Genomic DNA, 25,221 nt, shown 5'->3' on the forward strand with positions numbered 1-25,221 from the left:
GCCTGGTTCTTGGCACAAGAGCATGGCTTTCTGTTCTATTCTGCCCATTTGGGTTTGAGACCCTGGACTTTGTTTGAATGTTTTAGTAGGTCTCCTCTGACACCACCCCTGTGGGTGAAGGGGGCATGTGGTGGGTTTGATGGTTCAGGCTCACCACTGAGCCCCATTTGAGTACAGGCAGGGGGGAGGAGTGGCTCAGTGCAGCTTCCCACTAGAACACGTGGGCCCCACTGATACCATGGGAGTGGGGGGAGTTGTTCCTCCTGGGTCAGGGTCAAAGTCTAGGCTCCCAACATGACCTCCACTGACACTATAGGGGTGGGCCTTATTACCATCCTGCAGGGATAGAAGTCCTAAGCTCCCTACTGGGCTAGCTCTGACACTGCTCCAGCAGGGGTTGGGGAGGCCTCATTCCAACAGGCAAAGGAGAAGGTGTAGGCTCCCCACTTGGCCTTTGCTGATGAGGCAGTAGGGTTGGGGCCATAGGCTTTTCCATGGTGTTTGGATAGAGTAGGGAAGTTACTGTCTGAGACTTCTCCATCTTTCTAGGTTGCCCTGTCCCGATCCTTGGGCTAGAGACACCAGGCTTTGCTTAGCCATTGGCTCCTATTGGTGTTTCTGGGGTGCTGGCTTCTCCAGCGCCTCATATTTGCCCAATATGAGGCAAAAGAAAACCCAGGGAAGTCAATGCTGTGTTTTATTCCTTGGGTACTGAAGTTCCTTTCCATTCGGTCTTCTCAGCTTTCACAGTAGTTTGATGTTTGTTTTACACAAGTCCAGGCTGCACTTAGTGGAGGAATAGGGAGAAGTGCGTCTACTCTTTGTCTCTTCTACTTTGTTTTGAATAGTGAATTTTCTAAAAATGTGGTCCTAGAAAGTAGCTTAGTTTGCAAAATATAAACATAACTTTTATATAATTTTATAACTACTACTGACTCAGTCAAACCACCGAGGACATGTTCTACAATCAATGGTTTGTGTGTGTCTCCAATTGAATGCTAAGTCCTCGATCTAAGCCATGTCTTAGGTTAAAATAATTCCAGGATTTCCTGATATTGAACCACCTTTGCATTCCTGGAATAAACCTCTCTCAGTCACTGTTAACAGTAGGGTGCACTAGGTTAAGTTGGGGTAACAAATAGCCCCCCATCTTAGGGGCTTGTAAGGGTTTATGTGTCTCTTATGCTTCATGTCCTACTGTGGGTCAGCTCTCCCAGCCCCCAAGCCCTTGAAGTAGCCACCATCTGGAATATTACCAATCTTAGGGACGAAGGCAAAGTGGACAGTGTGAACCAAGGGCAGGCACTTAAAACTTTTACTCAGAAGTCCTGCATGCCACTTCCACTCACAAGCCACACAGTCACACCTAAGTTCAACGAGGCAGGGATGTATAATCCTCCCACAGGAAAGAGCACTGAGAGGGAGAAGCACCAACCCATTTCGTGAAAAATAATACAATATACCACTACATATCATTGATTCAGTTCACTAATATTTTATTTTGAATATTTGCATCAACCTTCATAAGGGAGACAGGTCTATAGTTTCTCATTTCATAAAAATAATTTGGAAGTGAAAAATTACTTTGTCATTAAGACTGCAGGGTGACTGATGTGGTAGCTCAAGTTAAAAGGTAAGTGTTATAGGTGTATAGTAGGGGGTCTAATTTCTGCCTTGACAGCTTATTATGTAATAATAAAAGGTTAACACACCTCATGTGATCTGATAAATCAATTAAAACGTTTCCTTAAAAAAATTCCTTTTGGAAATTTCCTCTAAGGGGAAAAAATTTGGAAGATAATTTAGGAAGGAAAAGTACTCTCTCCTGCAAAGTCAGGTTTCACTTCTGCACCCAACCCGTGTCTTACAGGCATGTTTTTAAAATTTTCATTTCCTACTTTTCTGCCCTGGATTATAAAGTGGGTGCAGTTTTTCTGTACACATTCCTGACAGTGCTTTCAACTGAGCAACTCTGCCAAAAAGCATGCCTGAACCAGGGGGGATTACTAAGGAGGCCAGAATCTTCTGGTGGGCGGAGACGAGGTTTTCCTATGACCCTCTCACCTCCTCCTTGACCGCCCCGTCACTGAGCCTCCTGAGTAAACAGCATCTTTTGTCCAAGCATCCCAATGAGCAGTATAAACATTGTCTCACCTGAAGGCAAGTGATTGGTAAATATTTATTCATATTTTTCAGATCGACAAACTGAAAATGCCAGAGAGTCAAGTGGCCTAAAGCCACTTCCAAAGCTGCTTGCTTTGGGAAAATCCTTCACAACTGCTGCTGCTTGAGCATTTCCCTGGCCTTGCTGGTGGCCAGAGGACAGAAGGAGCTAAGTTCTGGCTGTTTGGTGTATATGTAATTTCAGTTTCATTGTTGCTGTATACAAACTTTACCAAAACTCAGAGTAATAAAATCTTATCAGGTATTATCAAGTCCTTGGGTTGGTGAATAGGAAATGTTTACAGGCAAGAGGAGGCTAATTCTAGGAAAACTGAACGAAGGTGGTAAAATCTGTGACTTACCTGAAAGTCACACAGGTCTTGTCAGTACACATTCAGCACAGCCTCTGAAACCTCGTTAGCAGTAGAATCACATGCTTACCCCCAAATCTTTGATGGCCACAAATTGTATGCAGAATGTCAACACTGGCGGTCACACACTGTGGCCAACTTACCTTTCCAGGCCTCTCTTTTACTTTACCTACGCTCATCTACACGCTGTCCAAACCGGGCTTCTTATTTCTGGGGCACAACTCCCCTCTGCCCGCTCCGGGGCCTCTCTTCATGCTGTGCTTTCCACTCGCAGGGTGCTCTCCATCATGTCTGCTTATCAAAATCTTGGACTTCAAGGCCCACAGGGACACTACTGCCTCCGGACAGCCACTTAGATTCCTCCTAAACTGATATCTCTCTTTTCTACATCATTTTTAGCACCAGAGCGTGAAATTCTCTTGGCACAGTATTATAATACTCTCCACAGCCCCTGCCCATCCACCCAGCACACTAGTTGGTAAGGAACTGCGGGTAGAGGCCCTGCAGCCTCTTCTATAGTAAAGCACATAGGCATCACGCTACCATTTGTTGGCTGTGATCCCTCTCCTGCAACATCTAGAGTTTGTATAATTCTAGGAAACCCCTTTCTCTGATCTCTGGGCTATCCTGTCTCTTTATGGGATGCACTGGGGGCCCTTCCTCAAAAAGTCACCTTTTCCTCTGATGCATTATCCAAGACATCATTAAGGTAGTTAGTGGAGTCAATGGCCGAGTCACAGTGATTAATGGATCTACAGGAAACAGTGGGCTGCAAGTGCACATCATTGCTCTCCTCAAAGAACAGGAAAGACAGTGTCTACTGCAGTGATCAAGTTCCAGCCTGCTCAGAATCACCCATGAAGGCATTAAGTGCACAGGAAGTAAATGTGAAGAGAAAAAAATACCCAAGATAGCAGCTTTCAAATAGAAATCAAGGAGCTATTCACTACATAATACTATTTCCTATCAGGTGGATTAGAAAAGCCTCTTCATTAATTCAAACTCTACACTTATTTTTACTTCAGAACAGATGGCCAACCTAAGCCCTGGTTTTCTACAATCTGGCCATAGCAAAGAAACAAAAAAAATTCAAACACTAAAATGAAGTAGAAGTTGTCAGAGAATAGACAGATAGGAAGCAATACATAAATTCACAACATACACACAATAGGACAGTGTGTAACTTAAAGAGCAAAAGCACAGAACTGTTCAGTGCTCTGTCATTTATTTTAAAAGGCTGTAGAGATTGGAATATTTATCTAAACACACTGACAAAAGCACTCTCGGGGGAGACTTTTCACTGTGTAATCTACTCAAAGAACACACAAGCATTTTTAAAGAAACAACTCCAGAATAGAGATAACTTGTGACAACTGAAGACCTCATATTCTACCAGCATGTTTAAGCTCATTTTTTTCTTTTTTTCTGAGCGGCTTCTCTTCACTGAATATTAAGAATATAGGAAGAGAGCTCATGGCTGTCCTTCATTGTAGACAACTACAATGGCATTAAGCCTGCTAATGCTAAGAGGGTTAAACTGACCTTTTCAAAGCACAGATACCAGATTTCTGTTTTTGTAGGCTCTGGTGCCCAGAAGGAAGTTCTTTTGGTTTATAATATGTTTCCTTATAAGACTAATAAAACCTAAGGATACGATTATCTAACATGCAGCTAAGTTGTTTGGAAAGCAGATAGGTAAGAACCTGCTAGCTTTTTCCTTTCCTTCCCTTTCCCTTTTTTTTTTTCTCTCTCCTGAGACGGAGTTTTGCTCTTGTTGCCCAGGATGGAGTGCAATGGTTGAAATCTTGGCTCACTGCAGACTCTGCCTCCTGGATTCAAGCAATTCTCCTGCCTCAGCCTCCCAAGTAGCTGGGATTACAGGCATCTGCCACCACACTCAGCTAATTTTTTTGTATTTTCAGTAGAGATGAGATTTCACCATGTTGGCCAGGCCTCCTGACCTCAGGTGATCCTCCTGCCTCAGCCTCCCAAAGTGCTGGGATTACAGGCATGAGCCACCACGCCCAGCCAGATGCTGTTACCTTCAAACTAACTTTCCTAAGTTAACTTTATGTGTATATGTACACACATAAATTTTCTAAGCTTTCAAAATGTTTGGAATAAAAATTATTTTGCAAATCTTCAACTGGGCAGATGGTTGGTATCTGAAATAGAAATAAATGCAAACAAAATATTCCAAAGTGATGGAGAATGTTCACAATCTACTTAACAACATGAATTCAAGGTAGAGTGAAAAACCAAAGTGGTCTTCCTCATCATTCTCATGTCAATAATTTAGAAAACATCCCTTCAGTACTACTGAGCTTCAGGCTTTGTAATGAGGACTGAAAAATTCCAGGGGAAAGGAAGAGGAAGAGAAAGGAAAGAAATGAGAACTAGCAAAGATCAACAAACATTTTATTAATTCTGATTCCTTTTATATTTTGCTTTTATACAAAGCACTTTCAAATCAATTATCTCAAATTTATAATAGGAGTTTCTTTCGGATTCAGTTTAAAAATGACAAATAGCATTCGTTGTGCCCAAGTTGGAATTATACCAAAATTACCATGTGCTGGCACATACAGTCATCCCACTGGTGGCTGGAAAACTGGGTTGCAGGAGTGTCTGCCACTCAGATGGGCCACCACCCTAGTGGGCATATGGTAGAGATGAGGATGGACTAGAAGCACGCTGGGTCTGCTGGGTCTTCTCTACTGCTTTTTTACTTCATCACCGTTTTCCCCACTGAGCTTGAACACAGGAATCTGCTGACCATCCTTGAGCTCTAAAAAGACCTCATCAAGGTGCCACCTGAGAGAAACCAAAAGTACAATATCTCTAATCTATGAACACTGAGGCAACAGCCATAGTCAAAAAAAGGGGCGCACAAAGCAGTTGTTTTGAATAATGCCTTAAATCTTTTTAAACATTTTCTGTGAGTGCTGTGTCAACACAATTCGTAACATTCTACCATGGGCTCTCATTATTTAACCAGCTTCGACTTCAAGGCAGGCTTAACAATGACAGGCGAATGGAAGGGACATCAGGAAGAAGAAGGAGCAGTTTATTTCTCATTTCCTAATTCACACTGACCTTCAGTTCCTGGCATGGAATCCAGCCAGCTCGTGCACTAATCCCAGGCTCAGAGGTCAGTGAGCCCAGGGTGAGCTAGGTGGGCCCTCCTGCTCCTTTTGTCTTTGGGAATTAAAACACAGCCTGGCTAAACAGCAAACATCTATGAGAGAGGCTTCCCGTGGGGGAAGTGAGTGGATGTAGCTACTGGCAACCAGACAAGCAAAGCCAATTAAGGGGTGGAGAGCTTATGCAAAGAATGTGATGAATAAATTCTGGAACAAGAATCCATGCCCTTTATTCATTTGTAACAATCGAGGCAGTGAAGTGAGAAGCTGTAACATAGCATCAAATTATGACAGACCTAGATCACTATAACTGGAAAGTTTTACGAATTCCACGGCATAAGGAGAGGGCAATTCAGTAGACTGTATGGATAAACTGGACTCAGCTAAGAGCCACAGTACTGGCTTGCTGCCCAGGCCACGAAGCTTTCAGCTTCAAGCTTGAAAAACAGTTCTTCCTATGCCCACAGCAATTTACCAACAAATGAAAACAGTCAGGGTTGCTTCCGTCAGGAAGTCCTCCTCCCACCCCCTGGACTGCCGTCACCTTCCCAGGATACCTCTGAAAGGGGCCTCCTCTGGAGGAGCGGACGTAGAGAAGGCCCTCTGACTTGGATCCAGAGACAGGAATCTTCAACTGTGGTGTAAAATGACAGAAAGGAGAGATGTAATTGGATACATTATTGTCATTTCAGAAGATGATGACAAAATGATGCTCTCTAGAGCTAAGCCTATAAAATCCAGTGATTCTCCACAGAAGTGAGCTGTTTTCTAACAGCCCAGCTGGAGAATCCACTTGATTTTCCAAATGTCCTGCCCCTCTTTGGTTGGCTGGTAAGGTCAATAGCATAGCAGTCTTTGCATTTGGCACAGAGGCCTCCTATGATCCTACTTCGAATGATCGCTCAAAAGTCCACTGTTAAAAAGGAGCAAACTCCTGACACACGCAGCAACATGGATGAGTATCAAAAACACGCCAAGTCAAAGGGCTTTACACAGGAGGAGTATATAACTATTTATGTTAAATTCTAGAACAGGCTAAACTATGCTGGAAACCTGTTATTTTGATGGATTACAAAGTAATTTTCAAACATCATTAAAAGAAAAAAGAAAAGTGACTGCCTCTGGTAGAGCTGGAAGATGTGAGAAGGGACCCACTGGGTAGGGCACGAGGGAATTCAGGTGCTGGGAGCAATCTACATCTAGATAACGGCTTGAGTGACACGACTGGGTGTATTTGTTAAAACTCATCAGAGATAGGACACTTGGATTTGTGCCTTTCACAGAATGTAAATTTTACCTCAAAAAAAAAGAAAAAAAAACTAGGAACCATAACAAATATTAAACTCTACTTAATGATGTATGTGCTTACGTGTATAATGTTTGAAAATTACTTTGTAATCCATCTAAATAACACTATAGACTCACGGAAACAGAACAAAATGCTAACTGTAGAATCCAGGTACCAGCTATAGGTGCTCACAGTATAAATTCTTTTATCTTTTTTGTATGTTTGAAATTTTTCATAATAAAATACCAAAAGAAATTCACTGTTTTAAAGAGGAACCTATTGCCAGCAAATTGGTACATATTTTGACCTGGACCCTAAAGAACAAGCTGTGAGGAAAATATAATACATGAAGGCTTGTCTGGGAAAGACGACACGGAGTCCTGGGTTTCTCCTTCATCCCCAGCACCACAGGCTGGGTTCGCACCACAGGGTGCTGCCAGGTGCTGCCATGCCCATGCCCGGGGAGTCGGCCTGAGAGCCCCTGAGCAGTTGTTTGATTACACTCCAATTTAGAAAAAAAAATAGTGAATGCAATGTTTTTAGTTTCTCACGAAAACCAAAGCTATGAGCCACAATAAGGAAGCCTGTCATGAGACAGGCACCTCCCAGAGTGCCTTCCCGTGTCCTCGGTAACGGCCAAGATACCTCCCGGAGCGGGGGCGGGGAGTATCCCACCCATTCCAAATTGCCACCAAGAGAAGAAACTACTGAGGTGCACATCTGTGCTTTCCAAAACTCTTTCTTTCCTTTAAACACACCTGAAGGAAGGCACAGGATTTGGAACATGGCTCCATAACTCAGGTGAATAGGCAGTCAACTAGTCACACTTTAAGAACAAATCTTTAGCCGGGCATGGTGGCTTCCGCCTGTAATCCTAGCACTTTGGGAGGCCAAGGCGGGTGGATCACTTGAGGCCAGGAGTTCGAGATCAGCCTGGGCAATATGGCAAAACCCCATCTCTACTAGAAATACAAACAATTAGCCAGGCGTGGTGGTGCGCACCTATAGTCCCAGCTACTCAGGAGGCTGAGGCAGGAGAATCGCTTGAACCTGGGAGGTGGAGGCTGCAGTGTGCCGAGATCACACCGCTGTACTCCAGCCTGGGTAAGAGAGCAAGGCTCCATCTCAAGGAAAAAAAAAAAAAAAAAAAAAATCTTCAGGGTCCCACTGTTTGAGTCAAGCTACAGCTTTTCTCTGGAGATTACAGAATTAAGCAACGGAGTATACACTGAGCATCTCTGGATGCTTTAAGAAAAAAAAAAAAAAGGAAGGAGAAAAAAATGGGCAGAAGCAAGAAGGATTCTGAAGAACAGCAAACTCTGAGGGGCCAGTGTCTGAACTGTGTGTAGCTGTGCCTCTATGTGTAGATGTGACACTTTATGGGCTGGTTCCTTCACCAGCCAGACCTTGCCAAAGCAGGAGTTCTGGTAAAGCAAACGTTGGTCACTGGTGACTATCTCACACACACACTCTGGAAAAAATCCCAATGTACGACAATTACTTCATGAACAACTGAAACATCTCACCTCTGGAAAAACTGTAAGAAGTGCAAATAAAGGAATTTGGGATAAGAGGGCGTATGTTGTATACAAGCATCCTTACAAACAGCTGATTATAAAGAAAGTAAGGACCCTGACAGAATGTCAAAAATAGTCCACAAATTGGAAGGCATGTGCTGAGGCTCCGGGTGGCTGTGATGCAGCAGACTCTGAACTCCTGTCACTGCGGAGTCACAGCATTTGGCAGCAGAAGCCAGAACCTAGCACCACAGCCAACATAGTCACGCCATGGCCAAGGTCCCAGGGATGTGGGGAAGCCCAGGAAGGCGCCCTCTCAGCACCACTGGGGCCAAAGTGAAAGCTGGACAGAACAAAGCTCCCACCAAAACCACTATGGCCTCACCCTACTCTCACTGGGGTTCCTGGAGCACCAGATCATGGATGCTGCATCAACCAGCCCCAGCCAAGGCGCCTTTGGCACACACTTCCTCAGCGCTACAGCTGGGCTCTGTGCTCTGTGCCGAGAGAAATGCAACAGCCAGACCTACCTGCTGGCTTTTCCAGGTTCTCAGGATTGCTGGGGTCTAGCCAAGTGACCAACGACAAGGAAGCACAGACGGGCTCCGCCACACCATGGGAGCAATCCAGTGGCCTGGCACAGAGTGAGCACTCCAGCTCTTCCCTGTGCTCCTCCTACACATGCCAGCCCTTCCCTGTGCTCCTCCTACGTGTCCTCTCTCACGCAGTGTCGCTGCCGTCCTTCCACTAACATTCATGCTGGACACTGGAGCATCACCTCCGACCCACCCACTCCTGATACATGACTGTTACCAAGTTCTGTCACCTGGATGCCACGATGCCTTCACATCCATCTTTTGCTTCTCCAGGCCACACCTCTGGTTCATGCTCTCACCACTGCACACCAGTGTGGCTGCGTCTCTCTCCTAAAGGTGGCTCACTGTAGCCAGTCCCTGGACATCGCCAATCTACACAAACACACTTTCTTTTAAAACCGAGTATTTTAATCAGAATACCAGAGCATGAATTGCTTTTGTAGTTCGAAAAATGTCTCATTAGAGCTAGGTCCATTAAGAACATACTAAAAATAACAAAAAATAATGCAGGTCAGATCACCTCACTCTTATCCTTCCAATACTTTACGGGCTTCTGCTGCTAGAGTCAAGCACACACCTTCCAAGATGATACTGTGGCCCCCTGGTGGCCGCGGCCTCTCCTACCCGCCCACACCCACCTCGCCCACCTGTGCCTCCACTGTCATATCACACTGACAGGGGACACAGTGACGACCTTCCCGGTCATGCTGCTCCTCAGCCGGGTGTTCCTCTCCACCGTTCAAAGTCCTCACAGCCATGTCCCAGGCCTCCAGCCACTCCCCCTAGGCCTGCATAACAGTGACAGGGCTTGCCTCACCCTGTCTTACTCAGGAATTTTCAACCATAAAACCCCAAAAGCCTTCTGCACCTCTATTCCCCACATAGCTTAGAATCATTCCTCAAACTAGAGTATATACTCAAAATATGTTTGTTTGTTTGTTTTTGTTTTTTTTTTTTTTAAACGGAGTCTCGCTCTGTCGCCTGGGCTGGAGTGCGGTGGCCGGATCTCCGCTCACTGCAAGCTCCGCCTCCCGGGTTCACGCCATTCTCCTGCCTCAGCCACCGGAGTAGCTGAGACTACAGGCGCCCGCCACCTCGCCCAGCTAGTTTTTTTGTATATTTTTAGTAAAGACAGGGTTTCACCGTGTTAGCCAGGATGGTCTCGATCTCCTGACCTCGTGATCCGCCCGTCTCGGCCTCCCAAAGTGCTGGGATTACAGGCTTGAGCCACCGTGCCCGGCCAATGTTTGTTAAACAGAAGAACAAATGCATTTTACATGCAAGTGAGTGTGATCAAGTACAAAAAGATAAGTTACAGCTAAAAAAATGGGTTGGTATTCTGTGGAAGCAATGTAAATAAATAAACTTTAAAAATCAAAGTTTAAAGAGTTGGTTACATTTGAATGAGCACTGACTGGATACAGGTGCTTTCTCTTTTTTTTATTTTAGACATAGTTTCACTCTGTCACCCAAGGTAGAGTGCAGTGACATGATCATAGCTCACTGCAGCCTCCAACTCCTGAGTTCAAGTGATCCTCCTGCTTCAGCCTCCTGGGTAGCTGGGATTATAGGTGTGCACTATCACACCTGGCTAAATTATAGATAGATAGATAGATAGATAGATAGATAGATAGATAGATAGATAATTGATTGATAGACAGACAGATAGGCAGGCAGAGAGATAGAGAGATAGAGACAGGGTCTTGCTGTGTTGCCCAGGCTGGTCTCAAACTCCAGGGCTCCAGCTATCCTCTTACCTCAGCCTCCCAGAGTGCTGAGAGCTATCAAAGCCAACATGGTAGCAAACCGCCACTGGTCATTTCTCTACTACCTTCAATTCAAGATGGTGACTTCAGCATACCCACTGCATTCCCTGCCACATCAATTCCCCAGAATGGAAGAAAAGTATATAGAAATATATCTATAATATAAAATATATTTTACATAAACATTAAAATCCATAATAAAACTTTTTTTAAAGGTGCTAACCCTAGCTTTACTTAGTGGATTTTCCCATCCCAAATCCGTAACTCCAAGACTTTCCAGGAGACAGTAGACTCTCCTCTCCTTCAGCAGGCACCAGCCTGCAGTTCGCCGGGAAAGCACGCTACCTTGGCATCAGCAATGTCCACGAAGTTTTCCCTGTCGGTGAGCTTGAGATAATGGATGTTGAGAGGAGGGCCCAGAGCTTCCTGTGCCTCGGGATGGCTCTGCAGCTGCTCCATTGCCAACTTGTAATATAAACCCCTGGAATGAAGCTCTAAGGACGAAAGACACACTTATTTTTCTTATTGAACTTGGTCAGGTAGAATCTACTACAAAGAAAATTAAATAATACAATTGACGTACAGGGTAGAAACAGAAACATGAAATTTGTGGATGGACGAATAATTAGGACCATCTACTCTAAACTGTCCATTTTACAGACTCAAAAACCAAAGCACAGGCAGGCAGTGTTTTGCAGGGATGTGCACATGACCTTGGGCCTTGACCTCATGCAGACCCTTTCTGCTTCACCTCATTTCTACCCTCAGTCATTGCCTTATTTCTACACCTAAGGGGTTTGATCAGCTCTTCCCTAAGTTTCCTCTCAAGTCTCTAAGTTTCCTCTAAAGTCCTATGATTCCATGACTTGTTCAAAGTGACACAGCTGGTCCACGGCAAAGCTGAGGCCAGAAGCCATGACACCTGACTTCTAAACATTGCCTGTTCCACTAACATGAGACGTAAAATAGGCCACAACATTAACAAAACCCTCAGGCCAAGACACAGGATATGAGAATGTTCACTCATTGAGATTTAAGCCAACATTTCAAGTCAAACTGCTCTCAGTCTCAGGAATCATTCTGAGCCCACAGGCTACCTGGGAACTCTGGGCAGCACCTCCCAGAAGCTGTACGTTCTAATCATCAGCTGCCCGAAGGAGGGAGCACAGGCAGGCTCCCCAAGCAGGCTGTTCAGTTTGGCCACAGAAAGTGCTTCCCTTCTGAAGGGCCCATCACACTAATGAAGGGAAAGGTGACCTGACCCTGGAGAGGCCAACGGAATCCCCCTCCTGGGCTGCTTCCCAGGAACAGGGATACAGGGAATGCCACAGGAATGAACACGGTGCCAGCCATGACAGGAAAAGAAGGGACAGAAGCAGAGTCCAGACAGGTAATCTTTATTGAGTGATTTCTATGGCCAGGCACTGTTCTCAGTACTTCACACATCTCACAATGTTCAATAGCTCTCGTGTTGTGAGATTCAATTCTCACCTCATGCACAGGCACTAATATTACCACACATCACACCAATAAGGTAACTAACGCCCAGAAAGGTGACGGACTCCCCCATAAGGCCACATAGCTGGTCAAGAGCTGGAGCCAAGATTCAACCATTCAACCCAGGCAGTCGGCTGCAGTGCCCAGGTCTCACCGACTTAGCAGCCTCCTAAGGGAGAAAGGCTGCCACACCAGAAGGCTGAACCCTGACCCAAAAATGCACCCATTCCTCTCATGTCCTGCCCCTGTCCTTTGGCAGAGGGAAGAGGAGGCCAAATTATTCAGTCTAAATCATTCCTGGGAATGCTCATCTCAAGCCCCCTCCAGACTCAGCAACTCCACCAACTCTGCAGGAAGGTGCAGAGAGGCTGCAGAGGACACTGGAGCCTGTTTGCTTGTCTGCTGGTGACACTCACATCCTGGGAAGAAGTGAAAATGTTGCAGAGTGGATGAGGAGCCAAGCTGGGTGGGGATAAAGGAGCCTTAAAAAAGTCGGTCTGGAAAAAACTGCTGCCGCTTTGCCACCAGTAGCATTAAAATGACCTTAAATGTCCTGGCTGGTGACAGTAATTGTGGCCTGTCTTTACAAATTCAAATTTGAGGGCAGTGGGGCTGGAAGCTGCGTGTGTCGGGATTTTGCCATCGTGGTCTCTGCTTTTATTTTCTGCCCGTCAGAGTCCCTTGCTTGTGGTCCCTCCTCCATTAAATCAACAGCAAAGAATGAAAGTGCAACAAAGGCTGACAACACTGGACGCATACTCACAGCTTTCCCCACCTGTGAACCATCTGGTATTCCCCTTCCCTCTGTACTTTCTTTATATAATCTCAGAATCTTGATGGAGCCACTGTGTGTGCACTGGACTGAAACCCCACCGTGCTTTGCTAGGCTTCTTATGCAAATGAGTCCTGGTCCTTTTATTTGTACTCGTTGCTCCTGGAAAAACTGAGATTACAGGATACAGAGGAAGCTACAGCCAATGAAATGGTGGACTAGCCTTTAAAATCACCCTCTCCTCCTTCTCTAATCTAAAGAAAACATCTCAAGTATTTCCTCTGATAGAGGAGCAGGAGCAGGATTGCTAGGAGGAGGTCAGGCTGCACGTGGCTTGCAGGATACTTACTTTGTATGAGGTAATACACAAGGGCAAAGCCCCCAGCACCGAACACACCGCCGAAAAGGACCTTTATTCCCAGAGGAATTGACTGCCTGCTTCCTGGATACTTAAAAACAAAAGATACAAATTTATTGTAGGATTCCCTGCTTTGTGCCAAGGGGATTTGCCTGGCGTGGGCCCCTCAAGGAAAGAAGCATTAAGGAAGTCAGCAAGGAGGCCAGACTGCCCTCCCTCATTTGCTTCCTTTCCAAATGCCAGGGTTGGTTCTGGAGCCAAACTGAGTGCCCTTCTGAGGGTGCCCTCTCAAGAGTGGCCCATGTCCAGGACCCATGCTGTGGGGGCCCTGCCGCCCCCAGCCGGCCCAGCACAGAGCAAGCATTCAGCCCACCATCCTGACAGACAGAGCCCAGACTGTGTGCCAAGCCCCGCGTGGCCAGGAAGCACAACCACTTTGTCTCAGGCCAACTGGTAAACAGGAAGCTTATCCTTTGTGGCAATGGCTGGTCCTTATAAGCCTGCAAATGGGCTGGAGCTGTCACTGGCTCCATTCTTTCATATTTTGAAAAATGCCCCACCCTTGGGATGAGGAAACTTTGGTTATGACTTTCAGGCTGAACGAACAGATGGAGGGATGCCAGCTCAGCAAATACAGCACACCACATCCACCCTGGCTTTAGCTCCTGTCCCCTGAAGGCCTGGGTGGGGCTGGGAGCAGCAGTGGACTCCCTGGAGCCAACTCTCCTCCTTCCTGGTGGCCATTTAACCACTGCTCACAGTGGCCTGAGGCTTCCTGAAAAGTGTAAGATACGGCCTGAGGCTTTCTGAAAAGTGTAAGATACCTGACCATAAAACAGTAGGACGTGGGCTATAGGAGTAGGACAGGAAAGGACAGGAGAGGGGGTCACAATTCAAATGCTCACAGGGCCAAACAGGTCACATAAAAGACAGCAGACACTGCAAAGACAAGGACGTAAGGCCCAGCCAAGAAGACAGCTTCAACCTGGCTCCAGCTGACTGTGGCTATGTGGCCCCAGTCTCAATGGATCTTTCCATTTTCAAGAGGGGTCAGAAATCTGATTTTTTTTTTTTTAATGTGAAATTGCCTGGATTCTAAATGCTGACAACCAATTTTTAAAAATTGCTAACAAAATGCATTTGTGAATCAAATTATTTCTGTGGGTTTTCAGTTTGCTTTGACCATCAGCGCATCCCAACCCTAAGTGAGATTTAGGTAAATTCCTGTCTGTCTTTGCTGACATTTCTCCAAAACGAATAGAGATTTTGGACAGACAAGGAAATTCCGGTTTTAGATAAAGGAAAAAACTCCGTAAGTATTTGTGCCCCTACTTGAAGATTTAACCTTAGATTTTAATTGTGCTCCTTTCACAAAACAAAGCCTCTGATGTGTCCTAAAGGGGTCAGAGGTAATGCAGTGCAGAAAAGTTAGGTATAATGTGAGTTCCTTTGTTGGCTGGAACACATTCTCACCATCTGCTTCTCTACCTTCCAGAACACAGAGTAACAACTAATTGTCTACTCATCATTTCTGAAAACTTGAATGTAAAGGAATCCATAGAAACCCTGTTGGAGGAAGTTCCTCAGGGAGACATTCTTTCTGAGAACTAATAACTAAACATACCCTTGAATCAGGCTACGGGTGACCAGTTCTATACTAAAATATTTAATCCAGGTTTATGTATATAAAGGGCTTTGATCAATTTAACAAATGAAGGAGGGTGACATTTTAGATTATCTTTGTATTATCTGCTTATATGCTGTTTTGTTTAACTAAGAAAAGGCTGTTGAAACCACAAACAAATGTACATCAACTGCTGTGAGAGTTCTAGCTAGTGCCCTATAATATGTAAGAGTATCAAAATGAGTGTAAAGTCAATTACAGTAATGTGATCTGGGAAAAGCCATTTAGTTCTCATAATGAAAACGGTCAGAGCATCTCTGAAGAATGTATTAGTCAGATCTTGCTTAATTTGAAGAGAGCTCAACAGGGTGAGGCAGCCAGACTGGGTTATGCAGACGTTCCCAGAGTGTTACAGCTTCCAATGCCAGCATGAGACACCAGAGAAAGACAAAGCCGGAAACAATGCAGAAAATGCCCCTCCCATCCCTCCTGTGAAGTTAAAGCACAAGTGAACCCTAAAGACCAGGAGAAGCCCGTAACTATTCGGGGAGTGACTTTCTTCTATTGTCTAACTCGAGAATACCCTGGCACGTTCTAGTGGGGAACTTGGCCCTAGAACATTCCATTACCTTTTGCCACATCATAGCACAACTCTCTTGAAAATCAGCAAAGGCAAGTTGTCCTGCAATTAGAAAAGATTTTACATTAAAATCATTTTTTAAAGCCCAATTCTCTCTAGTCTCGTACAGCCAAGATTTATTACCAACCCAAGCTTTAGAACATGAACAAGAAGTTAAATTTAAACTCTAAAACAAGCCTTGTCTGAGAAAGGCCCTGGTTTTTCCCCCTTCTGCCAAATTAGGAAGAAAAAACAAAGCCTGCGGGTTTCCTGTCTGTGTCCTATGTACTTTTGTTAACAGCAACCAAAGAACCCGTGTGTGCGAGGGAGAACCGCAGGCAGCAAGTGCTTTGACCACAGCGCAAACACGGGGCCAATCAGCAGGTGGCTGGACCCGCAGAAGCAAGATGCTAGCAATAAAAGCTGTACATGACAGAGTGAAAACAGCACTTCACAGTTAAAAACAAACAATAGTATAGTAAATCCATATATGAACTTTAACAATATTGACAATACCTAACCTAACACTTCTCTTACTATTATGTGTCTTGTACTATTCTAAGCACTTTACATAATTCATTTAATTCTCACAAGCCTTTGAAGTAGGAACTATTATCATCACCCTCATTTTATAGATGAGTAAACTGAGGCACAGAGAGGTTAAGTAATATGCCCAAAGGTGCACTAATAAGTGAGTAAGTGATAGAACGGGGATTCAAACTCATGGAGTCTAGCTCCAGCATCTGCTTTTCACCCACTGTGGTACACTAGCTTTAAGATATCTAATTAAAGCAATATTGAAACGTGAAAACAGTGTCTCTGAGCTAAAATATATTCTTACTGTTCAGTGTAAAAGTCCTTGGCAGGCATGCCTTTCCTGCTATTTTTCCAGACAAGGTAGATACATATTTGTACCTTCATTCCTTCTTTCGTTTAGCAAACGGTTACTGAGGGTCTGATCTGGTCAGACAGTAAGAATATAAAAACAGTATCAAGATATAAGGAATTTTCCTTAGTCCTGAAGGGAATACAGACAATTAAACAAATAATTATAACATAGACCTATCACATACAACTGCACAGCTATGCACTGCACAACCCTTGTAGAGCACCATGCACATTAGAGACATCAAAGATGTCTGTCTTTATTAAGACGGTTTGCCAGCAGTTGGAAGTACTATGAAGTATCTTGCAGAAGGGGTGGGTGTCTTTTTCTAATTTGCACAAAGGTGCCTTCGGGCTAGCAGCAGCCTGGTTAGTGCAACCAGATATATGCACCAAGAGATGAAGTAACACTCAGGAAGTGGTCAACCCTGCTGCAGGGAATCAGCGGAGGTTTCACAGAAGTTTACCGAGAAGAGAGAGGTGAAAGAGTAGGAGAACAGCTTCAGATCCAGGAAATGACAAAGGCAGAGTGGGCAGAAACAAGAACTGAAGTGTAAAGTGCAGGAGAGGAGCCACAGGAAACAGGTCCGGAAACGGAGGGGCAGCAGCATAGGGGGTGATTACTGCTAAGAAAGACCCTCGACCCTGAGCTGTGGGACTCTGCAGATGAGGGGCTACAGAAAAATCTCTCTGGGACAGAGGGGTGGGCAGATGCGGGGAGAGAAGGCAATGCAGCAGTACTGCCAGAGGACAGCAGAGCCCAGAGCTAAGACCAAGGTAGCAAGTGTGCCGCAAAATGGTGGTTTCTTAAAATATTTAGGATGGGTCTTATTTATTTATTTACTTATTTTTATACTTGCTCATTCCAAAAAGGATGATGGAGCTAACAAAGATACATACTTTAGAAGAGAAGAAAACAGATAGATGAGGAAATGAAGATAAATGAAAAATAATATTCAGAAAAGAAATAAGGCTGAAATAAAGTTAGAGCACAATAGGACATACTATTATTCACTAGGTATTTCCTCAAGGTGCCACATATTTGACATGGCTTCCTATCTGCTCAGCAGACAGGGAAGCTTGAGGAGCTACAAGGTCCAGAGTGTCCATGGGAAAAGGCAAATCTACCACTGAGTCAGAAGACAACAGCTGCTAAGAATACATGAACCCTCAGAAAGCCCTCGCCAAGACTCAGAGATTCTCTCGAGTGACTGGTGTCGCAAACATCCTGAGAATTAAAAACAAGATCACAAAAATAAAAAGTTCCCAACTACCAAATGACTATGTTTTATAACATCCAACTATGAAAGCCACATTCATACTCCCCCACCAACAAAAAAACAAAACAAAAAAACAGAAGAATTATTTTACAAGCAGTCAAAAGAGTGAGGACTCAAGAGTGCTTAGGCGGTGAGGATCAACCAAGTCTCCCCAGAGCCCTTCCACGTCAAAGAAGGGGTTGGGGTGCGAGTGGTGGGCAGGAAATGGGTTCAGGAGTGAGTCGGGGGTAGCAAGAGCTCCTTTTCAACCAGCTTCAGTTTACCTGCCCCTTCAGTTGCCTTTTGAAGAGTGTTAAGTATTCCCCGACCTCACAAAAAAACAAAAATTAGAAAAGGCACTGTAGAGGAATAGAGATGGATTTCAGGCTAACTGCAGGAATGTTACCTCTTAGAACTAGTCTTCTAGTAAGAAGCGAAAATTTAAAAATGTGATGTGCCATTCTCTGCAATAAACTCAAGTTCAATCAGTCTACTACGCTGCCAAATAAGGGCAGATTTATTTGCTTAACAGTTCACCAAAAGGCAAGGGTTGCATCTGTATTGAAAATCAAGGAACTTGTTAGCCACAGGAAGGTGGCACAAAGCACTGGCCAAGGTCTCTTAGGAAAGCAGTCTTAGCTCTGCTCTGATACACAAAGGGGTGACTTTGGCCTCCAAAGGCAAATAGTTTATAAACCTTTTCCAAAGTACTAAACCCTTTCTAGAGCCAAAGAACAGTATGCTGAACAGATGCAGCAGACGCTCGAGCTGGCACAGGCTGGAGGATCCTGTCAGCCTCCCTTCAGCCCGGACCAGAGGAAGCATCACCAGGGGGATCAACAGAACAGCCAGGGAGTTCAAGCCATAGACAGGATCCCACAAGGGAAGGGTGGAAGCAGGCAGGTGGTGCAACTTCAAGCTGGGAAGCACACCAGAATCACAGGAAGAGCTTAAAAAAAAAAAAGGCCAGGTGCGGTGGCTCATGCCTGTAATCCCCACCTTTCAGGAGGCCAAGGCAGGAAGATCACTTGAGCCCAAGAGTTCAAGACCAGCCTGGGTAACATGGCAGAACCCAATCTTTACAAAAAATACAAAAATCAGTCAGGTGTAGTGGTGTGCACCTGTGGTCCCAGCTACTCAGGAAGCTGAGGCAGGCGGATGGCTTGAGCCCAGGAGTGGAGGTCGCCATAAGCCGAGACCATGCCGCTGCACTCCAGCCTGGACGACAAAGCAAGACCCTGTTTCAAAACAAACAAGGCAGATGTCCAGGCCACATCTAGACCAATTAAAATAGAATCGACAGGGGCAAGACCCAGGCAATGGTGGTTTTTAACCTTCTCAAGTAATTGCAATATGCAGCCGGGCTTGGGAACCAGTGGTATACTGGGAACAAAGCACATAAAGCAGCATTACAGGTAGCTGAAGCAGGAGCAGGGTCAAAAGCCCGGCTATGAACACAGGCCATGTGACATTCCCACTAGGCCTATTAACACCCAGAGTCCTCTAAAGCAGTGCTTTGCCAAGCATAACCTATTCACTTCACCTCTGCTCCTCTGGGTAACATGGCTGGCCTGGCTTGAACTACATCTGGGTAACTACTATGGGCCAGGCACCATGCAGGATGTTTTATATGCACTACTCCTATTTCTTAAAACAATCATAAAAGGTAGATATTATTTTTGCCTTTCTGAACAAAAAAAAAAGCCTTAAGAAAGGTTCTGAAACTTGCTTATGGTCATGCAGCTATTCCCTGTCAGAACTATTACATGCATCTGACTCCAGAGGCCATGGTTTCTCCACTAAGCCAAGACCATGGATTTCAGAACAATCAGCTTCTCACACAGGTAGGATGTGCTGTCCAGAAGCCATTTCCATCTGCCAGAAGCAAATCACTGCTACACTGGGAAAGTTTTAATCAATATATCTCCAAGTTATAGTTTAAGGGAACAAGGTAAAACAAAGAGATACAAAATCACTTAGCGACTACCGGTAGGAAATGGAAAGATGGTTCCTCCCTATTATTGAATGGGCACAGCTCATTGCTACTGCCACCCCGCGGATTACATATCGTTCAGCCTTTAAAAATCGAAAAATTGTCAAGGGCCATGGTAGAGGGGTTGGGGGCGGCAGAAAGATAGTACAGAGAATTATGCTTAAGACAACAGAAATAAAAAAAGTAAGGCGCCGGGCGCGGTGGCTCAAGCCTGTAATCCCAGCACTTTGGGAGGCCGAGATGGGCGGATCACGAGGTCAGGAGATCAAGACCATCCTGGCTAACACGGTGAAACCCCGTCTCTACTAAAAAAAATACAAAAAAAAAAACTAGCCGGGCGAGGTGGCGGGCGCCTATAGTCCCAGCTACTCGGGAGGCTGAGGCAGGAGAATGGCGTGAACCCGGGAGGCGGAGCTTGCAGTGAGCTGAGATCCTGCCACTGCACTCCAGCCTGGGCGACAGAGCAAGACTCCGTCTCAAAAAAAAAAAAGTAAGGCAATATAAATTGAAATGAAAAAGAATAAGAAACAAAACCCAAAAGGCCGAAAATTAAGATTAAAAATTTGGCATTTAAGAAAAAGAAGTATGAATGGCAAAAACAAAATAAAAGAAGATTAAACTTTTTTGAAGAATGAAATGTCTCAAATGTAAGGTAAGGGAGACAAAAGGATAGTACCAAAAAACATAATGATAAAAGCATGCAAGTAAACATGATAAAAGTTTTTTTTTTTAAGTAAAAGACTATGAAATTAAGCATTTTAAAAATTAAGCATACAAATGTTAGCGCTGACTTTTTAACCTCATTTTGGCTCTGAAATCATGGAATAACTTGAATGCTTGTAGAGGAAAGGCTTACTATAACCTTTTATTCTTAATCACGAGGTAAGCTCCCTTTGTTGAGCTGAGTTAAGGATGTTAATAAAAGGCTGTCCAACACCTTTCTACAGGTTGGCGCAAAAGTAATTGCGGTTTTCACCATTGAAAGTACTGGCGAAAACCACAATTACTTTTGCGCCAACCTAATATCAGAGATATCTGTTACTCATCCCATGGAAACCGAGACTGCCTGGAGAGAGGGTCCCTGTGCCAATGGGAAGGATTAACAATTTTTTTAAAGATTAATAAACTGTAAGATGAAGGAAGATGCCATTTAGTTTAAGAGGGCATCAAGCTACCATTTCCTGATATGACTTCACAAATTCCATTTAAAATACCTATAAAGATACACACAAGAAAAGACAGAAAGTAGGGCCTGCTTGGAACCATAACAAGTTGCAAAAGTCTAAGGAAATTTCCACTAACCACAATGTAAGTGAAGAGAGAAAGAGAAACATGTCCATGGACAAGTGAACCCTGGCACGGCTGGCCAGAAAGTATGTGGGGAAATAGTTTGGCCCTTCACCTCTCTCCACACCCAGCTCAAAGTTTCTCAGTTTGTAGCAATCAGGAAACAGGCTGGCCAGCCCCAAACTGGGTATGAATCCTGTTTCCAGGGACAGCCATTGTCATTTCCCCACCCCACTCTGTTTCTATACCCATTCAGAGACTACACTCCTAAGTAAACCCAGCAGTAAGGAGACGCAGGACTGGCAGCGATGCAACAAACTCACTCTAAGAAATAAAAGAATATGGAGAAAAATATTGCTTTGGGTACTCAACTGGTTGTAGAAAGACTGCCTATAAGAACCACACATGATGGGAAAAAAGGACACTACACACTAAAGAAAGAAAGGGAAGAAACTCAAATAAGGAGTGATTTCAAGGAACTCACAAACTAGAATTAACACAGCAGAAAGACAAATTCATAATGAAGTCATATTCAGGAAGTTATTGGAAAAAATCCAAATGTATAATGAAAGAACAAGAATATCAAAATGAAGAGCAAGAAAATGGCAAGTGGAGATTTAGAAACTAAGATCTACTCAACAGATCATTGCTTCTGGTGTTAAATAACTAGAGTAAATGCAAGATGAGATAAAACAAAAATGATACTAAAAGAAAACCTGAAACAAGACAAAAATGTAGAGCATGTTCCAGTTCCATTCACCAACACCTCCTGGTAAAATTTTACATACCATTTTCCCAAAAGGTATACCAACAAAGGATGACATATTGGAGTAGCCTTAGGTTTCTCTGTAACTACAAATTCCTGAGAATAAAGGCCCAACCACACTGTGTGAAGAGGAAAACATTATAAATTTGGGACAAACTCAAGATACTATATAATCTATACAGACATCCTGAAAACATTATTTGAAAACATATTGCAACTTACTGAAAAAAAAGCCAAATTCCTTAAAAATAATAGCATATTAGGACTAGCAGCATGAACTGAGACCAATTAAATTAGTTTAATTCAAATAATTATTGTTTACTTATAAAATGAACAGAAACATCTGGTGCTTTATTATTTTACTTTTTATTATTTTAATTATTTTTAGTATTTTAGACAGAATTTGACTATGTTGCCCAGGCTGGTCTTCAATTCCTGGCCTCCAGTAATCCTCCTGCCAAGTACTAGTACTTTTTTTAAAAAGACATACAATATTTAAATTTACAATACAGCCTAAAATTCCAGATATTGCTGGGTGTAGTGGCTCATGCCTCTAATCCCAGCACTTTGGGAGGCCAAGGCGGGCAGATCACTTAAGGTCAGGAGTTCGAGATCAGCCTGGCCAACATGGTGAAACCCCCATCTCTACTAAAAATATAACATCAGCTGGGCGTGGTGGCAGGCGCCTGATATCCCAGCTACTCAGGAGACTGAGGGAGAAGAATCATTTGAATCCTGGAGTCAGAGTTTGCAGTGAGCCAAGATTGCGCCACTGCACTCTAGCCTCGGAGACAGAGTGAGACTCCATCTCAAAAAAAATAAAAAACTCCAGTATTAACATATAAAATGTAGGTAAAGACAGCCCCAGTGAACCACACCTCCTGATATTTATATCTTCCCCCAATTAATCCAACTGGCCATATGACTTGCTTCAACCAACAGGAGGAGACAGAATTGATGCTGGAACAGTTCCATATCTCCACTTTAAGGAGGCCTGGCAGTTTGCACTTTGGCACTCTTGGGAAGCCTAAGCCACTATATAAGAATTATGGTTATCCTGCTGGTGGGGTTCTTGCTACATAAAAAGACCATGTAAGAAGCCACTTTGTGAGTAAGAGGCCTAAGATGGGTGGGAGGGAGATGCCCCACTGTTCCAATATTCCAGTTGAACCCAGTCATCCCCACCAAGGCACCAGCCATGTGAATGAACTGTCGTGGACATTCTAGTTTAAGTGGACTACCAGATGACTGCAGTACCAGCAGAACATCCATGGGGCAAAAGAACCATCAGCTGATCCAAGTTAACCACAGAATCATGAAAGATAATAAAATTATTTTAGTTATAAGCTACTACATTTTGACATGATTTGTTACGCCAGCAATTGAAAATGAAAATACCTTTTACAATATCTTCTGAAAGAATTTTTAAAAACCTCTTTCAAATATGTTACTTTTTAGAGCAGCAATTTAAAAAGCAAAGAAAGACTTAAAAATAGAAGACTTGGAACATTCAAACAAACGACAGGAGGGTAGAAATATTCAAAGAGTTGAATTTAAGACAAAAAGTAGGCCAGGCATGGTGGCTCATGCCTGTAATCCCAGCACTTTGGAAGGCCAAGGCAGGCAGATCACGAGGTCAAGAGATCGAGACCATCCTGGCCAGCACGGTGAAACCCTGTCTCTACCAAAAATATAAAAATTGGCTGGGCATGGTGGTGCAGCCCTAGTCCCAGCTACTTGGGAGGCTGAGGCAGGAGAATCGCTTGAACCCGAGAGGTGGAGGTTTGCGTGAGCCAAGATTGTGCTACTGCACTCCAGCATGGTGACAGAGCGAGACTCCATCTCAAAAAAAAAAAAAAGGCAGAAAGTATTTGAGACAAAGATTAACAATAATATAGTAGTTACAAACATAACATAGCAAATATCATTATACCAAAATAGATAAAGCCAAAAACTACCACAAATATTTAAAAAAGAAAAGAACAGAACTAGAGAGGGAGATCACAGATCGCTTTCCAGGTTTAGCAAATCCAGCTAACAAAAAAGCAGTCAAGGCCGGGCGCAGTGGCTCACGCCTGTAATCCCAGCACTTTGGGAGTCCAAAGCAGGAGGATTCTTTGAGCCCAGGAGTTCAAGACCAGCCTGGGCAACATAGTGAGCCCCTATCTCAAAAAGAAATAAAATAAAATATAAAATAAAAATAAACCAGTCAAGAACAGAAAATTTGAGTAATATAGTTTTTACCTTGCAATGTACAACATGTGTATATGTGTTATCTGTGGTGATATATGTGTAAATATTGAGACCTTCCAGTGTCTAGTAGGTAGCTCCCATCCCATAAAGCTTTGTGGGACTGACATAAACCATCCTGTTTTCACTGCCCAGTCCTGTGACTACTTCCTGGAAAGAAAATCTGAACCACTCTGGAGAGGGCAAAGCCAGTGTACAGATTAGCAATTATATATCTTAAATCAACTTCATCTGAACCACAGTGGAAATTTCTCTCATACTACTGCAAGTGGCTAACCATTATTCCTACTTTTGAAAATTACAGTAAAAATTTGAAATTTAAGTTTTAAATTAGAAGATAGAAGATTGATGCCAAATCAGTTTGATGCCGTTTTCAATGAGAATAAAACAAACTGAAAATGTTAACAGTTGTTATCCATTCATTCAATCAACAAATATTTGCCAACTGCATACAAAACCAGGCACCATGCTAGGCACTGGAAATAAAAAAGAGAACAAAACAGACAGGTCATTTGTAGATGTTACCCTGTGCTGTAGTGTTAGGAGACAAACAGTAAACAAATAAGATCACTTCAGTTAGTAATAAGTACTTTAAAAAAAGAAAATAGGGTGTTAAGAGAATAAGAAGAAAAGCCACAGACTGGGAGAAAATATTTACTAAAGACATCTGATGAAAGAATTGTTAGCCAAAATATGCAAAGAACTTGTAAAATTCAACAATAAGAAAATAAACAACTTAATTTAAAAAATGGGCAAAAAAGCTAAACAAACATCTCACCAAAGATATACAGAAGGAAATAAGTATATGAAAGGTGCTCAACATTATATGTTGATTAGGAAATTGTAAATTAAAACAACGAGAGGCAGAGGCTGCAGTAAGCCAAGATCGTGCCACTGTACTTCAGCCTGAGCGACAAAGTGTGACTCTGTGTCAAAAAATAAAAATTAAAATAAAAAAATAAAGTCTATTTTATTTATTTATTTTTAAAAAGTTACCACTGAAGGCCAGACGCAGTGGCTCACGCCTGTAATCCCAGCGCTTTGGGAGGCCAAGGCGGTAGATCACG

At 43.6% G+C, this 25,221-nt stretch overlaps 1 protein-coding gene across 6 annotated transcripts in view; it reads right to left on the reverse strand.

Moving 5' to 3' along the window:
* Positions 1-4,935: 4,935 nt before the first annotated feature.
* The window catches only part of LOC111552297 (cytochrome c oxidase assembly factor 1 homolog), a 92,329-nt gene continuing 72,043 nt past the window's right edge, over positions 4,936-25,221 (reverse strand). For 3 of the 6 annotated variants that reach the window (XM_023226443.1, XM_023226440.1, XM_031936008.1), the window contains 5 exons: positions 15,725-15,777; positions 13,463-13,562; positions 11,190-11,338; positions 6,235-6,311; positions 4,936-5,348 (listed from right to left, as the gene is read on the reverse strand). In XM_023226443.1, coding sequence (XP_023082211.1) covers positions 5,249-5,348; positions 6,235-6,311; positions 11,190-11,338; positions 13,463-13,562; positions 15,725-15,739 — 441 coding nt within the window. In that variant the 5' untranslated portion in view covers positions 15,740-15,777 and the 3' untranslated portion in view covers positions 4,936-5,248. Of the gene's footprint in view, positions 5,349-6,234; positions 6,312-11,189; positions 11,339-13,462; positions 13,563-15,724; positions 15,778-15,862; positions 15,957-25,221 lie in introns of those variants that run through there. The other 3 variants (XM_023226442.2, XM_023226441.3, XM_023226444.1) reach the window with 2 other exon arrangements.

The sequence above is a fragment of the Piliocolobus tephrosceles genome, chromosome 8, assembly GCF_002776525.5.
Source record: "Piliocolobus tephrosceles isolate RC106 chromosome 8, ASM277652v3, whole genome shotgun sequence".
NCBI lineage: Eukaryota > Metazoa > Chordata > Mammalia > Primates > Cercopithecidae > Piliocolobus > Piliocolobus tephrosceles.